Source organism: Notolabrus celidotus, chromosome 5 (assembly GCF_009762535.1).
Source record: "Notolabrus celidotus isolate fNotCel1 chromosome 5, fNotCel1.pri, whole genome shotgun sequence".
NCBI lineage: Eukaryota > Metazoa > Chordata > Actinopteri > Labriformes > Labridae > Notolabrus > Notolabrus celidotus.
In genome coordinates, this window is record NC_048276.1 from 38292949 (window position 1) to 38319864 (window position 26916).

Consider the following 26916-nt stretch of genomic DNA (forward strand, 5'->3'; position numbering starts at 1 on the left):
TTAGAGTCATCAGTACAACATTAACGCAACTTAAAGTAACAGCTAGTGATTCTTTGTTACAAAGGCAAGCGTCAACTAAAAAATGTGTTCACCAATAATATCAGCATTTACTGGATAGGGCAAACACTTCTGTTAACCACCAGATTTTTTAATCTGAATAATATTCAAAGAAAAACAAATGTCAATCAATCTTGCTTTTCAAACAATCAAACTTCTTGTGTCTTTCTTCATCCATGAAATGACTGAGTATCTCTGGCTGCGGACAAAACAAGACATTTAAGATTTAGAGCTTTGACAGACACCAATAGATAGAAAAGTATCTAATAAATGATGATTTCAGTAGTCTCAGAGTTCATATTCCTCACCCTGAATCAACAGTAACCAGTAACCTAACACAGATCATCCAATGAACCTGGTGCTCTGCTGCTGTCTCCAGACACCTGGCCATCCTGCTGCCTGCTGTATTCAGACTATACAACAAACACCACAATTATGACTCTGTGCAAGGACGCCAAGGCTGCTGCTACCATGACAACTGATGTACATGTAAAGAAATGTCAAAGAAACACAGGGATCAGACTTTGTCACAGGAACATGTCCCTGTACTCTGAAAGAACACAGCTTTAACTGGCAGGAGAACCACGCTAATAGGGGCCTAAGTGATACATTAGATCCAGTATCAGCTCTGAATACGAGTCGATACATGATCCCTGAGACTCCTGTATCGGAGGAAGGAGACTGCAGGTTTGATTCCAGCCAAATACTGCCGGCTCATTTTACTAATGTCAAAACACTTTAAGCCTGAGCGTGCTGATGTCTGAGAGAGAGGCTGTTCAAGGGACGGAGTCAAATCAAACAGCTTGTGTGCTCTAACAGAAGTCTGTCTGTGCTCGTCCTTTAATATAAAAGCTCCAGGAAATGATTTTACACTAACCTGCCTCTTTAGCATTAAACATAACACTGCTTACACGGCACCACTGCTGGTTCTAACTTAGTTGTTTGCATACCTCGATGTAGGCCTCCTTTATGCCCCGTACAGTTAAACTGTTCAATACTGCGATATCCCGCTGTTCGGAGGCCAGGCGGCGGCGGCAGCCATATTGGAAATGCTGAACTCAACATAACTGCTATTGAGCGATTGTTACGTAAAGAGGCGGGCTTTGAGCCTCCTCGCCAACAGCTTCAGTGTTCCCGCCTGTCAATCAAGTCAGCTGTGCCTCTCGGAATGGAAAAATTGTAATCTTAATATCTTCGAAATTGAAGTGCTATAAAAAAATTCACACCCTGTACAGTGTGTGCCGATCGAGAAACAAGCTATCCAGACTACACTCGTCTTTTGTACCAGGCTGTAAACATGTTTATTTCTGCTGTAAAGATGGTCTCTTTGAATGGGTGTGTATGTGGTTTCCGGTACTTCCAGTGCCAGCCTCAAGTGGATCCTCAATGAACTGCAGTTTTTAACACTTCCACATTGGCTTCAATTCTTGGGCCGGAGGTTGCAGCTTGGTCAGAACTAAGATCACCATCACTACGGCCCTGTGCTTACATGCTGAACTGTGCAGTGATGATTTCACATTGCATATACAGCGTTGCAAAAGCGCACAAGATATAAACACACAGCTCTGCCCTTCAGGCTCTGATTCTGCACCTTGCCACCGTCCCCCATTACACCTACTGTTACATGGGACATCCACTAGATCCGTGTCTTGTACGTCTCTGTGCTCTTTCGTCCTTCAACACCCACCGGTTGTGTTTTCAGAACGCAGCAAGGAGCAGGACCGCCGGACAGCTGGAGTCATGTGACCGAGGTTTTCCCCCGGTAATTATTGAATCAAGGATTCTCCTCCTCCTCTCCTCATCCATGTTGTCTTTCTGGTCCTCTGAAAACCTCTGACCTGTTGACTCCAGGCCTGGCTCCGCTCATCATGACTTTGGTTTGTTGTTGTAGTTAAGTGAAATACGATCTGGTGATAACACAGAGTGTTTTATTCTGAAAATTAACCGAATGTTTTCATTTTGTTTTGGTGAAACCTGACTTCCTGTCCCGCTCCATCTGCTCTGTTGAGATTGATGCGTCGTGCTCCGGCATCCGGCAAAAATAGAAGTCTTGTTTATCTGATCTGGAGGACTCCGACCTGCCGGATCAGAGACGCAGCCGGAACGCAACGGAGCGGATCCAGTGGAAGTTAACACATAGAATAGAAACCTATCAGATCTGGTGCTGTGATGAATCAGAGACAAAAGGGACACAGATCTGGTGGAATTTGGCCTCTGATGGTAGATCAGAAGCAAACGACTTGGCTCCGCCATGTTGCCTCTGTGCACTACACACTGCAGTCATAAAGGGCCTAAATATCCAGCCTTGAACTACCATGTGTAAGAGCCTCAAGTGTGTCTGCTTGTTCTTCATGTTTTACAAAATATCCATGTTTAACAATTCTCTGCTGAATCCTAAATAAATCCAAAAAGCATTTTCTTCCATCGCTGCATTAGCATAAATTAATCCGAGGGTAGCAGCTCGCTCCTCATCTCAGTCTTTATCTGACTGCAGCCTGAAGGCACTGCCGTTACACTCAGTTCAGGGGTGCTAACCAGGTACGACCAAAGGCTGATTTATACTTCTGCATTAAATCGGTGGGGTAGCCTACGCCGGAGGTCCGCGTAGCTCCTGTACCTACGCAGAGGCCTGCGCACATAGTTGCACCTCCTCCAAAATGTAACTACGCGTACAATCGACGCAAACCGCACGCCCTGTGATTGGTCCGCTTGGCGGCATTGTATTTCCCACATTTACAGCACTTCCGGGATCCCGGACATCAGCCGCACATCAGCCGTGTATTTCATCTCCTCCTCTCTATTCTTCATGTAATCATGTCTGTATGATAAACAGCAACATGTATCAGCTGTAGATTAACATAACACGCTCTGAATCTCTGTGGAAAAGGAAACAGAGATAGTAGCGGGGCCGGAAGCAGGCGACCGTCTAAATCAGCCTTAACATCACCAACTGGTTTGCCGACTAACTTATGAGGCTTGAAATGCGACATTTAAGACACTGCCATCTATTTTTTGGTCCCACAAAAATACTATATGGACATGTTAGATATCTACCCTGATAGGCTGGTAAACCTAAACAAAGTGCTGAATATCACTTTCTATCTCTGTAACAGAGAGGAACTGTAAATGGTAAATGGACTTGTACTTATATAGCACTTTTTGATTCTTTCTGACCACTCAAAGCGCTTTTACACTACTCATCACATTCACCCATTCATACCCATTCACTCACTGATGGTAGAGGCTGCTGTGTAGTGAAGGACCATCAGTGTTAGCTAATCTCATTTGTTCACATTCACACACCTCTGAACAACAGAGGGAGCAATTCAGGGTTCAGTATCTTGCTCAAGGACACTTCAGCATGTGACTGTCGGAGCTGGGATCGAACTGCCAACCTTCAGATTGATAGACGACCGACTCTACCCACTGAGCCACAGCAGCTGTAACAGGGAGGAGTTGTCATTAGGTTGACTGAGAGGCTGCTCCTCTGTCTGTACATTGTGCCTTCCTCTTCCTCTTTCTCCTTTTCTCCAGACAGACAATAGTCACCATTTCCACAGCTCTTAGGTTTTTCTGGGGGATGAAATGAGTGATGCGCTTGTTTCAAGATGACAATATAAGACAACCATGATCTTCGTCAATGATTCCCTGTGATTTGTAAAGTTCTCACCTTCCTCTGATGAAAAATCATCAGCTTGAAAAGTGTGCATGCATTAAAGAGCTAAAGACGAGCGTCCTACTTGACCTTGTGAGCAGCAGCAGCTCCTCGTTGGGTCTCTTAAGATAAACGGCTCTGTGGACGGGGGCCAAAGAGTGAATCATAGACTCCAAAGAGCCAAATGCACTGAATCAGACGCTCGCCAGAAAAGAGAGACGGATGGATAATTTACAAAGCACGCTTGAGTGGTATGCTGCAGTTATTTCAGTGTTTGGCTAATAACTATTATACAAAGCCAGACTGGATGGACTCCATTTAAATAACTGAAGCATTCACAACTTCCAGCCAAACCGGATCAAGAGCAGGAGCAACACTGACATCAGGAATCACACACTTTGGAATTGGAAAGCTGTCCACCAAAGAATTACAACACCCAGTCATCGTGCAATCACACGTTCTTTCCTTGTCTCAGCTTTGTTCAACATCTAAAGGACGGGAGTTGTCAGGGAGCCCAGAGAGTTGACGAAAACCAATTTTTGAGCTTTTCTTTTTGTATTTTCCTGCGGGAATAAAAGAAGCACTCAGATCCTTTATTTAGACACACTGAAGAGAGAACGATGTAAAACACACACCATCACAAGCACCGGCTCTAAATGAACATTTAAGTACTGTCGCCAAGATGCATCCAAAGTATCACGGTGCCTTTTATGATTCAGTATATGATGAGAATAAAGCGATTATGGATCACAGTTGTTAGCAGTGAGGCTTAAACATTTTTGAAGCATTGTGTTGTTTCTGCTGGCTGAGTTCAAAACCATTCAAACCTTCTAACTGGTTTTAACAGACGACATCACATCACTCCTGTCCTCTCCTCTCTCCTCTGGCTTCCTCTGTGTTTTAGATTTTAAGGTTTTACTGACAGCTTTTAAAGCTCGTCTGGGTCTACTACATTGCAGAAATGCTAACAAATTACGAGCCATCTCGCAGACTTAGATCCTCAGGTGGGGCATTTTTGGTTGTTCAAAAGTCGAGGCTCAAATCCAAAGAGGATCGAGCTTTCTCCATCAGAGCCCCTCGACTCTGGAACGACCTCCCTGAGGAGATGAGGCTCGCAGAGTCAGTGACTGCTTTTAAATCTCTTCTTGAAACCCATTTTTACAGACTTGCTTTTATGTGACTTCATCCTTCTGACCGCTTTTACTTCTATTATATTATCAGTTTTAGTTTTTATCCAACTAGTTAATTGTTTTTAATTTTATTTGATTATTTTTATTTGATTATTTATTGTTTTAAATTATTTATTTATTTTCATTTATTGTTTCAATGTTCCTAATTTATCCTTTTCACTTTTTCTTATTTTCTGGATGTGATGTCATCCTCTCATTCTGAAAACCTCTTTTATTGTCCTTTTAATGCTTTTATTTACTTATCCATTTTTATTTATTCATTTTTATTTATCCTTGAAAAACCTCTTAAACAAGGATTTATTGGTCTATTGTCTCACCACTTCATTCTGTTTAATGTACGTGTGTTCTCTTTAACCTCACGTTGTATTCTGTGTGGTTTAAATTCCTCCTTCCTCCCTGGTAAAATGTTTACTTTGTTATTTGAACCATGCTTTATTTGTCAAAGCACTTTGTAAACATTTGTTTTTAAAGGTGCTAAATAATAAAGTTATTATTATTATTATTATTCAAACCTCAAATTAACATGTAACAACAGATAGATGCAGTACAGTCAAATGTCGTAGGTAGCAGAACACACTTGGCAGAAAAAGATAACAATTTTCATAAGTATAGTTACATTATTGTATAATAGGCTGAATATAAAAAAATGTTATATCCTATGAGGATCCCTGGTCCCCACACATAGCACTAACATGTTTCTACAGCAGCACAGAAAGGACAAACTAGTAAGGGCCATACATGTTGTTGTGTTCAGTGGGTAGTTAAGTTACTAATCATAGACCTTTCTGGAGTCCCTGAGCTCCCTTGTCTCGTAGGTTCCAGACTCCAGCTGATACGGACGTGCTGGACTCCAGCGGCAACAGCTACTACTACTCATCTCATCACTATCCCCTCTCTCTCTTATTCTCCTCTATCCCTCTTTCCAGACCCAACTCGGTGGAGGCAGATGTCTGTCTAACATGAGTCTGGTTCTGCTAGAGGTTTCTGCCTGTTAAAGGAAGTTTGTCCTCTCTGCTGTAACTAGCTAAATACTGTGAGGTGCAATGCTCATGGTGGATTAAGGTGGGGTCAGACTGAGTCTTATCCTGTCTTGGTGTTGGGTCTCTGTTCATAATTTGACATAGAGTGGTCTAGACCTGCTCTGTTTGTAAAAGCGTCTTGACATAATGTTTGTTGTGATTTGGCGCTATACAAATAAAGATTGATTGATTGATTGATGAGGACTGGTGATAAAAACTTGACAAATGGAGGATCATACTTATCAGGCATCATCAGAGCTTCTTGTCCTCCAAGGCCACCATCCTTTCACCAATGGGAGGGGTGAGCAAGGGAGCGTTTCAATCCTGAATCTGACTGCCAGATACTTCTAAATATTCCCATGTCTACTGAACCTTTACTGTATGTTCCACACATGGTATCTCTCTTGGACATCTAAGAGTTAATGCTCAGTATAGTTGTAACCTAATAGCTTTGTACACTTTAGCTGACATCATATTGGACCAGACTGGAGGGGCACTCACACAGTGCAGACCTCAAGGGCCTGTGTGATGTACTTGCTAATATTATTGCTGCTCCATGAGTTGGACCTGCTCCTAAAATCAATGGGTTCTCTCTTGGCACATGTTTTACCCTTCCAGCAAGTATGATGAAAATTGGACCTGAAGTTTCTTTCCATTATCTCCCTGACAAATAGACTCAGCTAGTTTTTAAGTTGGATCTGCTATTACTGATATTGGATCTGGGTCTGCTCCAAAATTCAGGGACTTCTTCTGTCATTGCGAGGCTTTAAAATGTAGCACCGTCTTTAGCCTTGAGTTTAGTGTTAAGGATGTAGCTTCTCATTTGGAGAGAGAGGTAATCGTACTCAGTACTCGTCTCAAGGTCGTGTGGAAGCAACATGTGATCATGTTTACACGCTCTGAAGATTACCATACTTCATCATTAGACTCTTGATTTTTTTTTATTTACAAAATGAACAATATGCTAAATTGAATAAACTTTGAAGCTAGTGATTCAGAACATAAACTCAAGAGGAAAATGTTTTAGTGAAAGAGATTTAAAAAAAAATAAGAAACATGGTAATCTGATCAGTTTCTAAAAACACCAGACTTCACCTACCAGCAAAGTCGAATGCAGGTTGAAGGCACTTCCACAACAGCCTCACTTTAGAAACAAAGTGTTCACTTAAGTATTCAATGCCTCTTCCTACACCTTCAACCATGTTTTCATTCAAATTGTGTTGCTTTACAACGACACAGCTGACAACAAGACGTATAAAACAGAACCTCCTCAGGAGAGTAAAATATGCATGGCTTATCAACAGGGGTACCTCAAGGGTCAGTGCTTGGTCCCCTCCTGTTCTCAATTTACACCACATCACTTGGTGCAGTGATCCGCTCCCATGGCTTTTCCTATCACTGCTATGCAGATGATACACAGTTTTTCCTGTCTTTCCCACCTGACAACACAACTGTCTCAGCCCGGATCTAACCCTGCCTTGCTGACATTTCTAAATGGATGAGGGAACGTCACCTACAGCTCAACCTGTCCAAGACTGAGCTTATTATCATTCCAGCCAGTCCCACTATGGACCCACAGATCAATATCCAGTTTGGATCTCAAAACCTCATGCCCACTAAGTCTGCCCGAAATCTGGGTGTCATGATCGATGACCAGCTAACCTTCAGGGTTCATGTTGCCTCGATTGCTCGGTCCTGCCGTTTTTCCCTCTATAACATCAAGAGGATCAGACCCTACCTGACAGAACATGCAACACAGCTCCTGGTTCAAGCTCTTGTAATGTCACGCATTGACTACTGCAACTCTCTACTGGCAGGCCTCCCTGCATTCACAGTTAAACCTCTGCAAATGATCCAGAACACAGCAGCACGTCTGGTCTTCAACCAGCCTAAGACAGCTCATGTCACTCCCCTGCTCATCTCACTACACTGGCTTCCAGTTGCAGCTCGCATCAGATACAAAAGTCTAATCATGACTTACAAAGGAGTCACCAAAACTGCTCAAGTTTATCTGGAACCGCTCATCCAGGTCTACTGCCCTTCTCGCCCGCTACGCTCAGCCTCTGAAAAGCGCCTAGTGCTTCCAGCACACAAGGCCTCAAAATCAAAATCACTAGCTGGACTCTTCTCTTCTGTTGTCCCTAAATGGTGGAATGAACTGGCGAACTCCATTTGATCTGCAGAGTCCCTCTCTACTTTCAAAAGACAGCTAAAGACCCAGCTCTTTAGGAAGCACTATGCACTTAGCTAGACTGTTCTCCACTGTTGTCCCCAGTGGCAGATCATGTCGTCCAGCTGCAGTTGACTCACACTGTCCTGCTCTACTCTGGGAATCTGTGTTCAGCTCTGGAGTGACCCAGCACTTGGTACTTTGGTCATTATTGTGGTGATGTTAATTGTTGATGATGATAATGGAAGGTCTTGAATTGTTTGGTTGCTTCATTGTAGATGTTCCTTATTTCGAAAAAAAAAAAAAAAATTCCTTACTTATTTTTGTGCATTGCCTTTACACTGCTTGGCAGTACCTGCACCCAAATTGACTTGAAGCACTTTGTTACTCTTACTGATCTTGTTTCCTCTTGTCTAGATCTTTGCTTGTGTTGTTCTTGTTCTCGTATGTACGTCGCTTTGGATCAAAGCGTCTGCTAAATGACATTGTAACATTGTAACATTGTAAGGAGAGGTAACCAATTATCTATTCTCACCAATGCTATGAGGTTTGCCAAACACTCCCTCTGAGTCTTGGAGACGGACACAAAATCTGAATGTTGTGGGAAATGTAGTTGTTAGATACAACTATCAAAATGAATATCTTAAACATGTTTTGTTTTTTACACAATCTAAAAAATCTCCCTCCGTATATTTGTGCAGGGATGCACAATATTATCAAGATCATATTGATGTTGATAGATTTTGGCTGATAAACAGCCGATATGGTGATGCATTAATTGTGCGCACGCAATGATGGCTTATACGGGACTTCCACCAGATCCGTGTCCGGTGTGTCCTCTCCGTCTCCAATCCGCTGCGATCCGGCTCCAGAGCAGGACCTCCGGACAGCTGGAGTCATGTGACCGAGGTTTTTCTGCAGTAACTACTGAATCAAGGATTCTCCTCTTCCTCTCCTCATCCATGTTGTCTTTCTGGTCCTCTGAAAACCTCTGACCTGTTGACTCCAGGTCTGGCTCCGCTCATCATGACTTTGGTTTGTTGTTGTAGTTAAGTGAAATACGATCTGGTGATAACACAGAGTGTTTTATTCTGAAAATTAACCGGATGTTTTCATTTGGTTTTGGTGAAACCTGACTTCCTGTCCCGCTTCATCTGCTCTGTTGAGATTGATATGACGTGTTCCGGCATCCGGCAAAATAGAAGTCTTGAGTATCTGATCTGGAGGATTCCGACCTGCCGGATCAGAGACGCAGCCGGAACGCAACGGAGTGGATCCAGTGGAAGTTAACACATTGACTAAAATAGAAACCTATCAGATCCGGTGCTGCGACGGATCAGAGACGGACCGGAAACAGATCTGGTGGAATTTGGCTGTTAGGTGAGCTTCAACATGTCAGCTGAATGGAAGTACGTAGGTAGTGTGAGCTCCAGGTTAAAGCCAGGTGCTCTTAAAGAATGAAGCGTTTCTGTCGATATGTCAGGGGATGTCTTCAGGCACACAAGCTTGAGTCAAATAATACGCTTAAAACGCCTTTAATAGTCCAGGGCATAAAAACCATAACAACCAGGAGAAAACGCTGACTGGTTTTGACCCTCATTGAGTTTTCATCAGGGCGTGGAGAGAAAAACAGAGACAGGCAAGGTTCATTGAATGCATCACGAGGCTGAAAACTACGTCAGCAGATTGAAAGACGTAGACAGACAGAATTAGACGACATGATACCGATGAAAGTTAATATAGGAGAAGTGTAACCTAAATGTAAAATATAATCAGTCAGTATCAACGCTAAAGTAATCATAAAGAATGAAAAAGCCATAATCAGGTCATGTTAAACATGACAAACAACAAGATGATTGAACTTTTAAACCTTTTGATCAGTTAAGAGGGATGAAGGGACCAGTATATGTATTTATGTATCAGTATATTTATCATTTATTTATGATATTATCATTAAATGTTCTGTTTCTAAAGGCTTTTTAAACATATTCTTTGGCTCAAGCTTGCGTGCATGAAGTATTTTGAGGTGTGTGAAAAAGAGAGAAGACACATTACTGAACGTCTTTATTTGAAAAATTATATTTTTATCATTTATCTTTGAATCAAATGTTGTTTGTCTTTATGTCTGTTTCTAAAACAGAGAGGCTTTCAAAATAAGATTGAGATGTGAGTTCTGGTACAGGGTAGACTTGGTGTTCATTATGATTTGAAAAAAGTGTGTGTGTATAGATCAGTATCGGGATCACCCAAAACAATATCAGCAAGAATCCAGTATTGTGCATCCCTAATTTTGTCTATCAGCAGGCGTTTGTGTGTGCATGTTGTCAGCACATAATTGGAGGGGGAAGGGAGGGTCTGCTGTGCAGGATGTTTAGTGTTGGATGCTCAATGACCTTACATTCACCAGCCAATCAAGCCTGGGCGTCATGACAAAGGCAATACAAACGTGTTGATCTGATCCGCTCCAACAGGTCGAATGTGTGAATGCATCCCTGCTCTCCAGCTCGCTGAAAACACCTGACAGCCCTACTGGCTGCATAAGATCCATCCTGCCACTTACATATGCTCGCAGTCACTGCTGGAGTGCATCTGACCTTCTGTGAGGCGCTGCACACATAATGTGTATAATGTGTCTATAGGGGGGTCTGTGTGAAACTGGGCGGTAGAGGCACTTCTTTTTTCCTGGGACATACGTACATGCATGCAGCAGTCCCCTAGCCACTGGTTGCCCTAGATGAAATCCTTCCAGCCTGTTCTTCCCAGCACAGTTTCTGCACCTATTTTGGATTCAAAACCAGGCCAGGCATCAGAGCTCAGGGCAGAGCGCTCTCAGCCCGACTCAGTTTCACTGTTTCTGCACAAGTTCACCCGTGTATTAAAAACACTGGATTGTGCCAAATTGTAATCATGAGCGCTATTTTGGGATTCAAACGCATATGGAATGAGTTCTTTCCTTTGCAGGCTTTTCTTTAAAGTAATACAATCCTGTGTGTCCATGTCTTACACACTTGACTGTGCGGTGTTTGAAGAGTTAAAATGTGCACATTATCTATGTCTTTTTTTCTGTAGCTTTCTTTTACACCACTATTTAAATGCATACATGATGATTTATATTCAAAAGTTCGTCCATGTCTTCAAACACTTGATCATGCAGTATTTAATTGGTTGTGTGATTTTCATGATGAGTATGATCTTGATTAATATCATGCGTCTTGAGATGTGTTTTCCTTTGAAGCCCTCTTTGAGGATGAACAGTCTGAGATTTAAGTGCAAAATGTCATGAGTAATTACTTCCAGAAAGCAGCATCTCAGTCCGTGACATTTCAGTGTGTGTCTCGGATCCTGAGAGCGTAACGACCAGTCTAACGATTGAGGCTAATAACGTAACCGGTGAGCTATTTTTAGCCTGCATGAAGATGCGCTCAGCAGTGATGGCGATGGCTTCCTCCCCCTCCTACACCATGATGACGTCGTACTGTTACGCAAATCCAGGGGTTCACCTTTTGTGGACCTCCAGCTCTGTCACCACTGGCGCAAAATTGGTGGCACGACATTTCGAGCAATGCACAGATATTAAAAACACCGTGTGGCTCGACGCAGACATGGAGTCCGCGCGTCACTTCTGCTTTCTTTGTAAGTCTTCACAACATTTCAGTGGAGACACTTTGACAAACTTGGTGCTGGACACACCCAGAGAGGTATGAGGCAGGTGGAGCGGCTGGAGCTTTGACCTAAAGTGGACCCAGACCGGGTCGCGGCTCGCGCGCCTCCGCACAGCTCCACACAGTCTTTATAAATGTCCAAACACACGGCCGTGAAGGCACCACGGGGAGTTCAATAAACACAGATTAAAACACAACAACATGCCATGACAGAAAGTGATCACTTAACTATTTGTAGAGATGTTGGAGACACAAGTCCAAGCATTCCCCCTCCACTTCGTCCTCGGTCACCAGGTCTGACAGGGGGCGCATCGGCACCGGGTCGCTCTCCTGCAGAGGCATCCTCATCTCCCGGAGAAAGAGCTCCAAGAACCGTCGGAAGGTTTTCTCCTCTGCTGTAGAGCTGGCCATCATTTCTCATTCCTGTACAGACAGAGTCCGCTCCGCCCGTCAGAATCACTCTAACTTACCGGGCGAAGAAGAGAGGAGAGTCTAACGGAACTAGTTGGACTGTGAGTGCAGAACCAGACTACCTGGATGAGTGCGTAATACCGGAGGAGCAGAGTCTTGGAGGACCGGTGAGACTGAGGACAGCGGACCTGACGGGATGGAAGGGATTGTGGCGTGTACGGTTACACTACCGGACTCGACTCGCTGTCAGAAGCCGGACTGAGCCCCCATTCAGGTCTGAGCGGGAGCGCGCATCGCGTTATCAGGGATTTCGGCTGATCAGAGGGCAGTGACGTCAGAACAGACGCAGCGGTTTAATGTAGGTCGTGGACGCGCACGCAGCGTCGTCTGACGTCTGACCTTTTAGCAGACACGCAATTAATGAAGGTGGCCTGTTTCGGGGCTCTCTGCAGTCTGGACCGGATCAAGTGTTTCCTATACAAAGTTACTGAAGTGCTTTACCTGACTGAGCGGGGATTTAAACACTTCAGGTGTGCACTGAGGCAGAGTATCAAATATAACACATATAACACTACCTTTTTCATTCTGGATTATTAAACCATTAAACGCATTGTTGGATATATATTGATTCCTGATGTTTGAAGTAGTATTTGGGGAGTTCGGCCTATCAGACTACCACACAGTAGATACCCTCACAATATAATTATTTTATGCATGGGAAAATAACCAGCTCTTACATAATCACTATATTCACTCTAAAAAACAGACTTTTTGCACGGCATGGAGCCTGTTTGTTTATTGAAAGCAGATATTGTTTTGCTCTTTCTCTATAAACCATCATTTACTTGAAAATATTTTGATTTTACCTACTTTGGTCATTTAAAATAGCTTTATTAACACCTTGAGCTCAATTGTACAAATGAACATTCAGAGTGTGGAGGTTGTGAAACAGCAGTAATGACCAGTCAGTAGCTTTCAGCTGTAAACTGAATTTTAACAGATGAGCAGCCTTCATTATTTCAGGGCGATATATATAGCAAGTGATCATGTGACCTGTCTCAGAGGCTTTTAGCTGCAGCATTGAAAGTCTTGAATAACTGATGAAGGAGGATGATTGCTTGAATGGTCTAATCAAATGAATGCACAAGAAGAAGCAGGGAAGTGTTCTGCTGTATTTCTGTTGTTTTCCCAGCTTGTTTTTACACATTTGAAAAATCATGGGTGTGTGTGCATTTCCTACTCAGACAGACGTTTAGTTGTTTGCATATTTAAAGACTTCCTCCATCATATAAACAAAAACAGAAAGAAATGTGTTGTGGTTATACTTATGGTGAACGATGAAGGAGATGATCGAATGGCATAAAACCATCTATCAACAACTTTGATACAAACACACTTAGTTTCCCTTTTCTTTGTTAATGTAGCTGAATTCTGTCAGGTGTTTGGGTATAGAACAGTCTTGATATCACAGGTGTTCTGTTTCCAGGACTGAATCCATCAATTCTGAGGATGCTCAGCCTGATTCCTACTAGCTGTCCTCATCCAACGTTGTTTACTCTTTGCATTATTAAGATTACACGTTGTATGTTTTATTCTCTAAGAATGCTCCCGTGTGGAGACAAAGTATTTTGAGAATAAACTAAAGAACGTATCACAGTGGATCGGTTATAAAGAAGTTACAGCCTTCAAAAGACACACAGGGAAATGATAGATAAAATAAGTAGGCTATTATGGTATATGGATGGATCAAGCACGTACATAAACATTACCCATGGTCACAGTTATTCATTCACAGTTTCTATTTAATTAAAAAGCCCGTTCTAGAAGTATTAGGTGTGTATTAATTAATACAAATAAACACATATAAATGTATATAAAAAGCTCAACCTCTAATACTTTTGTGTATTTTAGATATGATATTTACGTTTCATTCAATACCTACTATCCATTCACATGACGTAGTACGTCTTATTATTAAATGAGCTATTCTGTATTTTTAGCCTACATTATTTTTTTACTTTTGAATAGATGTTTAATAAATAATCAAGTGTTTCAATATTGTAGTATTTATTTCATTCTTACTTTTTCTATGTATACCAATCTTAACTGTGTAATAATACCTTAATGATTTCATTTCTATTTTAAAGTGAAGTTAATAATCTTCATCCGGTACATGAAATAGAAACCCGGAACCGTTGAGCATTGTTGTACCTACCCGGACCCTTAATAAGAAGAACCCGGACACACCCGGAAGTGGTTGCATCATTATTTTTATTCCCTCACTTCCAACATGAAGGAAGCAAACATGGCTCTCCCTGTCAGTATGGGGGCTCTGCTCCAGGCAGACGTCCTGGAGGACGCTGCTTACCGGGAGGACGGGCTGTGTGTGGTGGGTATCTTCGGGAAAGGCTCCATGCAGCCCGGGCCCATGAAGGAGTCTCTCATTAACAACCTGGCGGACAAACAGATCTTCTCCCTCTTCAGCGGGACGGAGGACGACGGCTCGGCGGACAGCCTCATCCAGGCTTTCTACCACCAGGAGAGCCGGGTCCTGTACCTGCTGCTGTCCTCCGTGTGTGACAGCCAGCAGCTGCTGCGGGCCTGCCGGGCTCTGAGCACCGGGGCCGGACACTCAGACTCCCACGACTTCTGGAAAGGTCTGGACCGACAGCACTGCCTCCACCTGCTCTACATGTTCTCCGTGTGCCACGTTCTCCTGCTCGTCAGCCCCAACCAGACCTTTGATGTGACCTACGACCGGCTCTTCAGAGCCCTGGATGCCCTCCGACAGAAGGTCCTGCCTCTGATCCGGGCTGCCATCAAAGACTGCACGGTGTCCAAAGAGTGGAAGGTGAACTGTCGGCCCTGCCCTCCACGCCTGCTCTTCGTCTTCCAGATGAACGGAACCCTGAAGGTGTGTGTTAATGAACTCTTTTCATTTCATAGAAAACAGCTGATTCATGAAACTTCTGTTCAAGCAGTTTTCAGAGACTTCCTCTTATAAACAAGCCAGGGGAGGAAAAACCTATCCAGGTAGATCCCTCGAGCAGGACCAGACGTAGTTGTGAATACCCCTCTGTTGCAAATGTAGCCGGGTCAAAATACCAGAGGTGGGAGAAAGTTATTGTTTTGCAAGTCTCCAGTCAAGTCTCAAGTAAAGACGTGCAAGTTCAAGTAAGTAAGTAAGATTTGTTTAAAGAGCACCTCTCAAGAACAGAGGTCACAACGTGCTTTACAACAACAACAATAGAAAAACATTAAAAGGTAAAACAGAGATTGAGATTAAATCTAAAAACATGACATCAAAACAGACAGATTCAACAAAGTCTAAACAGACAGGTCTTCAACTGCTTTTAAACCTGTCCACAGAGTCCACAGTCCTGAGTTCCAGAGGGAGACCGTTCCAGAGTTTAGGACCAACAACCTGAAAAGCACAGTCTCCTTTAGTTTTTAACCTGGTACGAGGCACAACCAGTAAACCCTGATCAGAGGACCTCAGAGTCCTGCTGGAGTTATAAGGCTTCAGCAGCTCCCTGATGTAGACTGGAGCCTGACCACTGAGTGCTCTGTACACAACAACAAGAATTTTGAACTGGATCCTAACTTTAACTGGAAGCCAGTGCAAAGATATGAGGATCAGTGTAACATGAGACCTTTTAGATGATTTGGTCAACAGCTTAGCAGCAGCATGTTGGACAATTTGAAGGTCTTTCAGAGAAGCATTGCTAAGACATGTGAAGAGAGAGTTACAGTAATCCAGCCGAGATGACACAAAAATGTGAATAATCATTTCCAGCTCAGCTGTGGACACTAAAGGTCTGAGTTTGGAGATATTTCATAAGTGATGATTAAGTCATGTCGAGTCAAGTCCGAAGTCATAGGCTTGAAATTTTAGAGTCTTTACAAGTCATAAGCACTGTTTACCAAATAAAATGCCATTTGAACAATTTAACTACCTATTAAATTTGAAAAATACAATGAATGCATTTTGAATTGTTCCATTTTTTAAATAAAATAAAACCGTGTGACAAGACTTAGTCAAAGAAAAAAAGAAACTGGTCTTCATTCTGTGCTTAAATTGACTCTTATTGACATTTTGTTGAAAGAGGTAGAAAACTCAAATAAGACCAGAGCGAGTGACAGCATGCTGACATAGCATTCAGGATATAATCATTGTGAAGCGGTGCAACAACAAATGAACTTCTGCAGACGTTGTTCAGTCACTTTAACACATCTAATGCTCAAAATAATCTCAAGTATTTTCAAGTCATCAGACTAAAGTCCGAATCAAGTCCAGAGTCATTGATGCCAAAGTCCAAGTCGAGTCCAAAGTCATCAAAATTGTGACTCGAGTCAGACTTGAGGTCAAGTCCCGTAACTCAAGTCCACACCTCTGCAAAATACACCTGTATGTTTCCCTTCTTTAAAGAAATACACAAACATGAAACCTTGAGGTTGTCTGTGCAGGTATTTACAGCCTCTCCTTCCTGTTTATCTTCAGGGTTGTATTCATGTACTCCTCGTAGCCCCTCAACCCCCTCTGACTAAGATTCCCCAGATCACAACGTTGTGCAGTTATTCCGCAATTTGGGAGAGCGTTTAAAGCCTTGTGGGTAAATTACATGGAGGTTCTGTACCACTGAGTCTTTGTCAGATTGAAAAGCAGTCAAAGCATCATTCATTCCCATTCAACACAACACAGAAAACCAGAGGTTACACCCACGATGATCACGATGAGAAGAAGTAAATGTTAGAGTCCCAACTTAAGACACATATTGTCAAATGATAGTCTTCAGACTGTTACTGATGCAGTAACTCATCTTCTGAAATAGATTACTGCGCCATCAAATGATTACAAATCCTTAGACTAAAGCAAAAACTACAGCTGTCAACAGGGTTTACAAATGATGACTTCATTTTCAAACATCCATCCATTCATCCATCCATCCATCAATCAATCCATCCGTCCATTTTCTTCCGCTTATCCGGGGTCGGGTCGTGGAGGTAGCTGTCCAAGCAGATCGACCCAGACATCCCTCTCCCAGCAACACTTTCCAGCTCCTCCTGGGGAATCCTGAGGCGATCCCAAACCAGGCGGGAGATCTAATCCCTCCACTGAATTCTGGGTCTATCCCAGGTCTTTCTCCCAGTTGGACGTGCCTGGAACAGCTCTAAAGGGAGGGATCCGGGAGACATCCTTATCAGATGCCTGAACCACCTCAGCTGACTCCTTTCACCACGAAGGAGCAGCTGCTCTACTCTGAGCTCCATCCAGATGTCTGAGCTCCTGACCCTCTCTCTAAGGCTGAGCCCAGACCCCCTTCAGAGGACACTCAATTCAGCCGCTTGTATCTGAGATCTTATTCTTTCGGTCAAGACCCACAGCTCATGATCATAGGTGAGGGTTGGAACGTAGACCGACTGGTAAATTGAAAGCTTTGCCTTCCAGCTCAGCTCCCTCTTCACCACGACGGTCCGGTACAACGTCCACATCACTGCTGACGCTGCACCAATCCGCCTGTCGATCTCACACTCCATTTTACCCCCACTCACGAACAAGACCCCGAGATACTTAAACTCCCCCACTTGGGGCAAAGTCTCGCTCCCCACCAAGGGCTCATTCAGAAAACATATTCCTCAAAGTGCAGATTTAATTGTCCCTTTAGTGACACATGTTGTAACTTTGACTGATTTCTCTTTGTTCTTCATCCCAGGTCTCTTCAAACGGCTCAGACTCTGGAGGAAACCTTGACAAACCTAAGAAGCACTCTCCCAGGAGGAGGCTGCAGCACGCACTGGAGGACCAGATTTATCGTATCTTCCGTAAAAGCAGAGTCCTGACCAACCAGAGCAGCAACTGCTTGTTCACCGTCCCCGCCAATCAGGCGTTTGTGTACGTGATACCGGCGTTAGAAGAGGATCCTGTTGGGACCTTGCTCGGTTTGCTGCGATCAAACTGCATCCTCGGGGAACAGGACACGCCCACGATGGTGACGGGGCCGAGGCGCTACCACCAGATGCGACGATCAATTCGGCAGCCCAGCTTTGGAGATTCATGCGGCGGTCTGATGGGCGGTCAGCTGGTGGACTGCAGCTTGAAGGAGTTCCTCTGGCAGCACGTCGAGTTGGTCTTGACCAAGAAAGGTTTTGATGACAGCGTCGGACGCAACCCGCAGCCCTCACACTTTGAGCTGCCCACATACTCCAAGTGGGTCCAGGTTGCTGCGAAACTCCACCAAGTTCTGATTACAAACACAGAAGAAGAGATCGCAGAGCTGGCTACCAAAGTGCAAAGCCAGCTGAAGGTTCTGGAGGGCTTTTTGGATGCTGACACAAAGTTCTCTGAGAACAGATGTCAGAAAGCTCTGCCTCTGGCTCACAGTGCCTACCAGTCCAACCTTCCACACAACTACACCACCACAGTGCACAAGAACCAGCTGGCACAGGCGCTGCGGGTGTACAGCCAGCACGCCCGAGGGGTGGCTTTCCAGCGATACGCACTGCAGCTTCACGAGGACTGCTACAAGTTCTGGAGCAACGGGCACCAGCTGTGTGAGGAGAGGAGTCTGACCGACCAACACTGTGTTCACAAGTTTCACCTGCTGCCTCAGCCAGGTCTGCACTTTAACCTGCCCTCTGTTTCCCTGCATCAGATTCAAAACATGTGACACTGAATACTGAAAATCTATCTTCATACTGGAATATTTCATGTAGTCCTTGGAGACGGTTAGCTTACATTCACTCAGGAAATAACAGTAAAACTTGTGGACTGAGCGTCCACACACATACTTTATATATCCCTCAATGTACACACACAGATACATATTTACCTGTTCTTTTAAATATTGAAATATATATATATCTGATACCTCTGTAGGAGAGAAGACTGACATGGATCGCAACCCACCCATCCTGAACCACAACAGCAGGGGGCGCTCCACCAGCTCCTGTAACTGTGGCAGGAAACAGGCTCCCCGTGAGGATCCGTTTGACATCCAGGCCGCCAACTGTGACTTCTACCAGGTCAGGACTCACAGCACACTCTCTGTTTCACACAGCACATCAGAGCAGCTTCTCTCAGCTGCATGCATGAAAAGAGTTCTGCTCCAGCAGAGACTCAGAACAGAGTTAAAGGCTAAAGCAGCAACGTTAATAGAATCTAGAGCAGGTGTTCCCAAACCTTTCAGCCCGCAACCCCAAAATATAGGTGCCAAAGACTCGTGACCCCCCACTGTCCCTCAAAGTGATTTAATGTGTCTTCATTTAGCTGGTCTGCAGAAAATGACCCTACCTATATGAGCATGTGTCTGTGTTTCCTGTGATGTTATGAATGAACCTGCTGCTACTGATGCTTTAGATAATTAACTGTTCACAAACCCTAAACTTAGGAGTCATCTGGAAACAAAGAAAGTCAGAAAACTCATTACATTTTCTATTTTCAAGGTTTTATTTCAAGTTTAGCTATTATTTTTGTCCATATTATTTACTATGAATGAGTCAAATGTACTATTTTTAGATAACTTGGAAAAAAAACATTCTGGGAGACATCTCACGACCCCTCATTTGTGTCTTGCGACCCCCACTCTGGAACCCCTGATCTAGAGAACTGTTATTTTTGTTAAACAGTCAGAAGCTGCATCATGTCAAACGTTTGTTATACAATGATAACAGTTCAGTCTTCTGCTCGCTGCCCTGGTCCTCCAGGTGTTCTGTCACATGTTCAGCTTCCTGTTTGTCCCGATCAGATGCTGGAGGAGAAATGCTGCGGGAAGCTGGAGAGGATCGAGTTCCCCGTGTTCCAGCCGAGCACTCCAGACCCAGCTCCCGCCTCAAACGAGGCTCCCAAACCCCCGAGTGAGGCCTCAGGGTCCGGAGAGGCAGAGAGGCTGAAGGAGCCAAGCACCGCCCAGAGCCACACACCCGGGGACCCCAGCCTCAGCCTGGCCCTCAGCCTGGGTCAGTCCACCGACAGCCTGGGGCCGTATGGGGATGGAGATGGAACCGAAACCCAAGTTCAGCAAAAGAGGCCAAGCCTTGTGGACCGCCAGCCCTCCACTGTGGAGTATCTCCCTGGTATGACGCACTCAGGCTGCCCAAAAGGACTGTTGCCCAAGTTCTCCAGCTGGTCTCTGGTCAAACTGGGACCAGCCAAGTCTTACAACTGCCACACGGGTCTGGAGCACCCGGGCTTCCTGCCAGGCTCGTCCTTCCTCTTGCCATGGGACTTAGTGATCCGTTCTCGGTCGGAGGAGGACACAGGGCTGACGGACGCTCTGGATGGAAGCACCTCATCTTGGCCTGCTCCGAACAAGACCCTGGTGGGGAAGCGAGGGAGCACTGGAGGTCTGGGGAGGAGTCGTAGGAGGGACGACATGGCTCGGGTGTTCGTGGGGTTCGAGTACGAGGACAGCAGGGGGAGACGCTTCATCAGCTGTGGGCCGGATAAGATTGTCAAGGTCATGGGACCAGGAGGCGCCAAAGACCCCGCCACCAGGGTGCTGAACACGGACATGCCGCTGTACATCCCGTCTCCCTCACAGGGCCGCAGCCTGAAGCCTCACTTTGCACAGCTCGCTCGCCTTTACATCGTGGTGCCGGACGCCCCGCTGGAGATCACCCTCAACCCACAGGTAACTGTAAACTGAGCTGTGATAGGAACAAGAATCAGTTTATAGAAACTTCATTTAAAATGACGTTAAGAAAGAGAAGCTTCTGTTTCAAAGTGTGTCTTACAGTTTGATACAATTAAACATCAAACGTCAGTGATCAGTAAAAGAAGTTATAGAAACATGACTGAAGCATATCAGAGCTTTGCCTTAAAACTACTCAAGCTAATAAACTGTTTACGGCCAAATTCCACCAGATCCATGTCCAGTCCATCTCCAATCTGTCACAGCACCGGATCTGATAGGTTTCTATTCTAGTCAATGTATTAACTCCCACTGGATCCGCTCTGGCACCAAAACAAAATGAAAACATCCGGTTAATTTTCAGAATAAAACACTCTGTGTTATCACCAGATTGTATTTCACTTAACTACAACAACGGTCGAGAGAACACGGAGCCGGACCGCAGCGGATCGGAGACTGACCGGACACAGATCTTGTGGAAGTCCCGGGTTAGACTGTGCATTAAAACTGAGCAGCTCCTAATGTAAACAGATATGAATCGTTGACTTCAGGGTGTCAGCCTCTGAAGGCATTGAACCATCAGTAACCATTGATATTAAGAATCCAGTTTACAAAACTCTTAAATACATCCAACAGGGGGCACTGGTTGAGTTCAGTTGGTAGAGCAGGCGCCCCATGTACAGAGGCTACAGTCCTTGCAGGTTGTAGGATCAACTCCTGGTCCTGATAGTATTTCAATCAATCAATCAATCTTTATTTGTATAGCGCCAAATTACAACAGTTATCTCAAGACTCTTTTACAAACAGAGCAGGTCTAGACCACTCTATGTCAAATTATGAACAGAGACCCAACACCAAGACAGTATAAGACTCAGTCTGACCCCACCTTAATCCACCATGAGCATTGCACCTCACAGTATTTAGCTAGTTACAGCGGAGAGGACAAACTTCCTTTAACAGGCAGAAACCTCGAGCAGGACCAGACTCATGTTAGACAGACATCTGCTGAGACTGAGTTGGGTCTGGAAAGAGGGATAGAGGAGAATAAGAGAGAGAGGGAGAGGTGATAGTGATGAGACGAGTAGTAGAAGCTGTTGCCCCTGGGGTCCAGCACGTCCGTATCAGCTGGAGTCTGGAACGTCCACAGCAGGATGACGTCTACGGCAGCTCAGAGGAACCTACGGGACAAGGGAGCTCAGGGACTCCAGAAAGGTCTATGGTTAGTAACTTTAATGGGACAGGGAGAGTTAAAGTAAGTGATGAAGGGTTGGGGGAAGGGGGTGTGATAGGATCCCAGTGTGTCAGTGCACCAGTTCCCCTGGCAGTCTAAGCTTATAGCAGCATAACTAAGAGCTGGTCCAAGCCTGATCCAGCTCTAACTATAAGCTTTATCAAAAAGGAAAGTTTGAAGCCTACTCTTAAAAGTGGAGAGGGTGTCTGCCTCCTGGACCCTGACTGGTAGATGATTCCAAAGGAGAGGGGCCTGATAACTGAAGGTTCTACCTCCCATACTACTTTTAGAGACTTTAGGTAGGACCAGCAGGCCTGCATGTTGGGAGCGTAGTGTTCTAGAGGGGTAATAGGGCACTATGAGCTCTTTAAGATATGAAGCTGTCTGATCATTAAGAGCTTTGTAGGTCAGAAGAAGGATTTTAAATTCTAGTCTAGATTTTATGGGGAGTCAGTGTAGAGAAGCTAACACTGGAGAGATGTGCTCTCTCTTCCTGGTTCTAGTCAGTACTCGAGCTGCAGCATTTTGAACTAGCTGAAAGGTCTTTAGAGACTGATTAGGGCAGCCTGATAGAAGGGAATTACAGTAATCTAAGCTGGAGGTCAGATTAGTATTTGGTGCATGTCATCCCTCTCTCCCCTCATTTCCTGTCTGTTCGAACAGAGACAAAAAAGCCCAAATATGAAAGTTTGTTTTTCTCCCTGGTTAGTTTCAGTCAGTAAAAACTCTTGTCTGTTTTGCTGCAGCAGCACGGACGCACAGACACTCAACATGAAGAACTGTAGATTGTACCTCAAGCTGCTGTGAGGCCCTTTGAGTTTTTGATTGTGGCGCCCCCTGCAGGCAAAGATGCACATTTTATAGCTTTGTTGACTTTGTCCTGCACATGTCAAGGTCAAACATCTCATCCTACTTCCTTTAAACATTCAGATCTATCACTCATAGAGATTATTTGCTGTTTAAATGTAGAGTAAGGTTGTTTCTGCAGCTGTCAATAATCTGGTCTGACACCCTCCCCCTCGCAGTGCGCCCAGGTTTTAAACATCACATTACAAACTGTCAGTTTGCTGCTGATGTTTCTCTTTGCTTTTGTGGTCCATCAAGAGGCCGCAGTATCACTTTCAATCTGTTTCACAACCATCCACAAACTCCTCACAGGAGATTTCAAAGGAAAAGTACTTCCGATGAAGTAAAGTTCTCCTCTGTGAATACACCATAATACATCCGTCTATTTGCAGCTGTGTGTTTGGATCCAGATGGCGTGAATCAGTCAGAGAGGGATGGTTTCTAACACTCTCCCAGCGACAGTGACAGAGTCTGGCACTGCTCTGGAAATTTAAACACACTTGTTTGTTAGAGATCGATGATGCTGATGGTGTGGAACATTTCTCACATTCTCTGGAAGCTGAGCACGGTGTGGAAGCTCGGAGGTTTACTGGAAGAAGATTTTTTAGATTTTTAGAAAATACTTTATTTACAGAATAAAATTAAACAGGCAAACTTTTATGTTAACACGGAATCTTACTGACAAACAAGTAAATTCAATGAATGCAGTCAGAGAATTGCAGTTCTCTTTGGTCAGACACCTCACAAAGAGTATTATCAACCTCCCACAGATGACAGATAAAAACATGTTGGAGGCGATAGCACCATGTCAAATCCTCTACTGAAGGTCACCAGTCTGCTTTTTTAGAGGGGGTTTGTACACAGTCCTCCACTGGGGGGTCTGACCCCCGAGTCTGTCCGTCCACACAAAGGGAGCTCTGTCACACAGGATCTTCTTGTGGATTGTTTTGACACAGTTCATGTAAAGAGTCTTTTTGTACAGACTGTGCAGGGTCAGTTTATCAGTTTTCAGCAGGGGACCACTGAGCTCTGTGAACTCAGGGCTCAGGCTGAGGTCAGGGAAAAGGTCTGTGGGGTCAGATTGAACCCTTCCCTCACTGTACTGAAGGAGGAGGTTCCTCTGAGACAGAGCCTCTGTCTGCAGGGCTCCAGGCTTCTCTGTACCAGCAAGAAGAAGAAGAAGAAGAAGAAGAAGAAGAAGAAGAAGAAGAAGAAGAAGAAGAAGAAGAAGAAGAAGAAGAAGAAGAAGAAGAAGAAGAAGAAGAAGAAGAAGAAGAAGAAGAAGAAGAAGAAGAAGAAGAAGAAGAAGAAGAAGAAGAAGAAGAAGAGAAGAAGAAGAAGAGAAGAAGAAGAAGAAGAAGAAGAAGAAGAAGAAGAAGAAGAAGAAGAAGAAGAAGAAACTTCATTATATGTAGCACTTCAAAGTAAAGTGCTGTAAACATAAACCCCAAACAGGATCTGCAAGTTGCTGATTTGGCATCAGTGTTTATAATATGTGATGTAAACAGGGTCTTTATGGTCCAGGTCTCAAATAGAGGCCTGGGGATAACTCAGTATCTTCATGGTAACAACATGCATTCAAGGGAAGAAGGGCTCTAAAAGGAAGATATCAACACGTCTCAGATGATAGATATTGTATGTTGTATGTAATGTATTGTAACGATGGTGTTCTGCTGTGTCCTCAGGTGCAGCCTGGTCCTCCTCCCTGTCCAGTGTTCCACCCTGAGCAGACTGATCTGGTGTTACCGCCCGATGGTCTCTGGGTGCTGCGGTTTCCTTACTCGTACTCGACAGACCGCGGGCCCTGCTACCCCCCCAAAGAGAACCAACCGCTCAACAACTACAAGGTGCTCCGAGGCATCCTGAAGGCCAGCACTGCTAACCCTCCACCGCAGTGATACCTGAACCTTTCACAGCATGAAGGGGAGGACTGAACCTCCTGGGACACAGGTTGATGTGTTTACACCTCCTCATGAGGCCGGTCTCAGACCTGCAGACCTGGCTTTGGTCCATAACAGTGGGGTTGGAAAGGAGCCTGGCTAACCATGAAAGGTGCTGTAGTCTTTGCTGCCATCCTGAGACTCAACTCTGCTGTTATTACTCAACACCATCATGACCCCAGCAGGAGATCCTTTCAGTGGTGCCATATTTTGTTGAGGAGGGTGGAATCATCAGTGAGGCGTTAGTCCTCTCACTCTGTGGGTCCTCAGGGTGAGACGGACGCTACAGCGGAGCTACATGCTGCCATGAACACATCTGAAACATGATCACACAGCGTCTGACTGTCTCTGTAACTTCTCTGAACAAACTATTGGACGTTTAGAATCCCTTCACACCGTTACCAGCCAGCTGTGTGGAGGCGACTGATCAAGCATGATGTGAGCTTCTCCTCTCCTCTCCTGATACATCTGTGTCTGTCACTCTGCGTGTGTACAACGCAGGGCAACACCAAGAACGCCTTCCAGGAGAGACTGTCAGAGAATGTGTGCTGTCATCCTGAATTTAGACTTTCTCTGACAGACGACTTTTCAATTCAGCTTGAAGTTCGGAACGACTGCAAACCCTCTTCTCTCATGACATGCTCTAACAACAGGGCATGTAAGATGTCGGGTGTCTTCTGGACGCCTGTTGCTGACCCTGACCTGCAGCTTTTCAGGTGTGTCTCTTAAACACCTTGTCAATCATCATTGGTCATTTGAGCCTGAATTTTAGCTGCAGAGTCAATCAGCATGAGAGGAAACCTTCTAACTGAGTGCAGGATGAACATGTAATGGTTGTAAATGTAATAGTTATATCTGATTTGAGTAGCACTGTTTTATTTGAAAGCCTGAGTTACAAACAAAAGCAAATGCATTCGTTCTCCTCCCTGCAGCCTGAATTTAGATTTAACTTCAGTAAATGATGACGGAGTGAAACTGATTAATTTACAAATTAAAGCGCCTCAATGTAAATCAACAGAGAAGAAACAGAGGCTGAAATCAAAGCTCAGCTTAGTTTATGAAGCAGCACTTTCCTTTAATCCCAGTTTTTTATTTTTAAGCAGCAGACACATTCAGTGTTTGATAAACTGTAATCTGACTGTCAGCAGATCTGAGTTTAAAGTCATGTATTTGGTAAAAACACAACTCATGAAAGAGATCACAGCTGCTGACAAACACAAACACAGTCTGTCATGAAATGTTTGTTTACATTTACAAAGGTGAAGTATGGGCGTTTACAGTAAGGTGTGTTGTGTTGTGGTGATGTCGTCCTACTACAACACTGAGTACTTCATTTCCCTGTCACCCTGCACCTCCGGAGAGTAACGGGATCATGATTTCTCTAAATAAAAGTCCCTCTCGGTGATGCTGTGTCAGGTGTTCCTTTATTAATGTACTCTTTGAGGCAATGTACTTCTATGTTATACTACATCATACTTTAAAGGTTCAGTGTGTAGAATATTTAGGGATATCTAGTCTTCTTCTTCTTCTCCTTCTCCTTCTCCTCCTCCTCCTCCTCCAATGGGTGCATTTATCAGATCCACTCACTACAGACCAAAATGTGTATGTTTGTTTCAATCTAATCCACTGTATTTATATAGCACATTTTAAAGAATAATCAAGTTCAGCAAAGTGCTGCACAGTGAGGTCAAATAAGTAAAAAACACACAGAACATGTTGAAGCAAGATGGCAGACTATGTGGAGGGGGACCCGCTCCTACGTAGATATAAAAGACTCATTCTAAGTGAACAAAGACAAAATGATCTTTATATTAAGGTGATTATACACTAATTCAAACAGACTGATGAATATTATATTTCATTTCTTACAAATCTGTTATGATACATGCTGCTAAATATTACACACTGCACCTTTAATTTCCCCCAAATGCAGAGGAAAAGGTTCATGCATACTTTAGATGAGTGAATATTCTAAAAAGGTCATCTTCCATGACATAGAGAGCTTCATAATTGAACACTTTAAAGTGTGTTTTTATTATGAGAACTTAAACTCTGAGATCTTGACTGAACTGTCTCCCATGGAGGACTGTGGTCTCAGCTTTATT

General features: G+C 44.2%; 2 protein-coding genes across 2 annotated transcripts in view; one reads left to right on the forward strand and one right to left on the reverse strand.

The window, feature by feature from the left end:
• ppm1e (protein phosphatase, Mg2+/Mn2+ dependent, 1E) overlaps window positions 1–12433 on the reverse strand; it is a 61596-nt gene extending 49163 nt beyond the window's left edge. Inside the window, exons 1-2 of the mRNA XM_034683660.1 lie at window positions 12287–12433; window positions 11983–12176 (exon numbers count right to left, since the gene is read on the reverse strand). Coding sequence (XP_034539551.1) covers window positions 11983–12167 — 185 coding nt within the window. The 5' untranslated portion in view covers window positions 12168–12176; window positions 12287–12433. The remainder of the gene's footprint in view (window positions 1–11982; window positions 12177–12286) is intronic.
• On the forward strand, window positions 11947–26216 carry smg8 (SMG8 nonsense mediated mRNA decay factor). Its single transcript, XM_034683184.1, has 5 exons — window positions 11947–15078; window positions 17879–18779; window positions 19042–19187; window positions 19910–20794; window positions 24557–26216. Exons 1-5 carry the CDS (start codon window positions 14455–14457, stop codon window positions 24767–24769), a joined length of 2769 nt encoding a protein of 922 aa, XP_034539075.1. The 5' UTR covers window positions 11947–14454; the 3' UTR covers window positions 24770–26216.
• The last annotated feature ends 700 nt before the right edge of the window (window positions 26217–26916 follow it).

Bases quoted from the DNA above. Each gene is read 5' to 3' on its own strand.
- smg8 (XM_034683184.1), top strand. From the start codon at position 14,455: ATGAAGGAAGCAAACATGGCTCTCCCTGTCAGTATGGGGGCTCTGCTC. The intron at 19,188-19,909 runs GTCAGGACTCAC...TGTCCCGATCAG, and splicing joins CCAACTGTGACTTCTACCAG to ATGCTGGAGGAGAAATGCTG. The intron at 20,795-24,556 runs GTAACTGTAAAC...CTGTGTCCTCAG, and splicing joins AGATCACCCTCAACCCACAG to GTGCAGCCTGGTCCTCCTCC.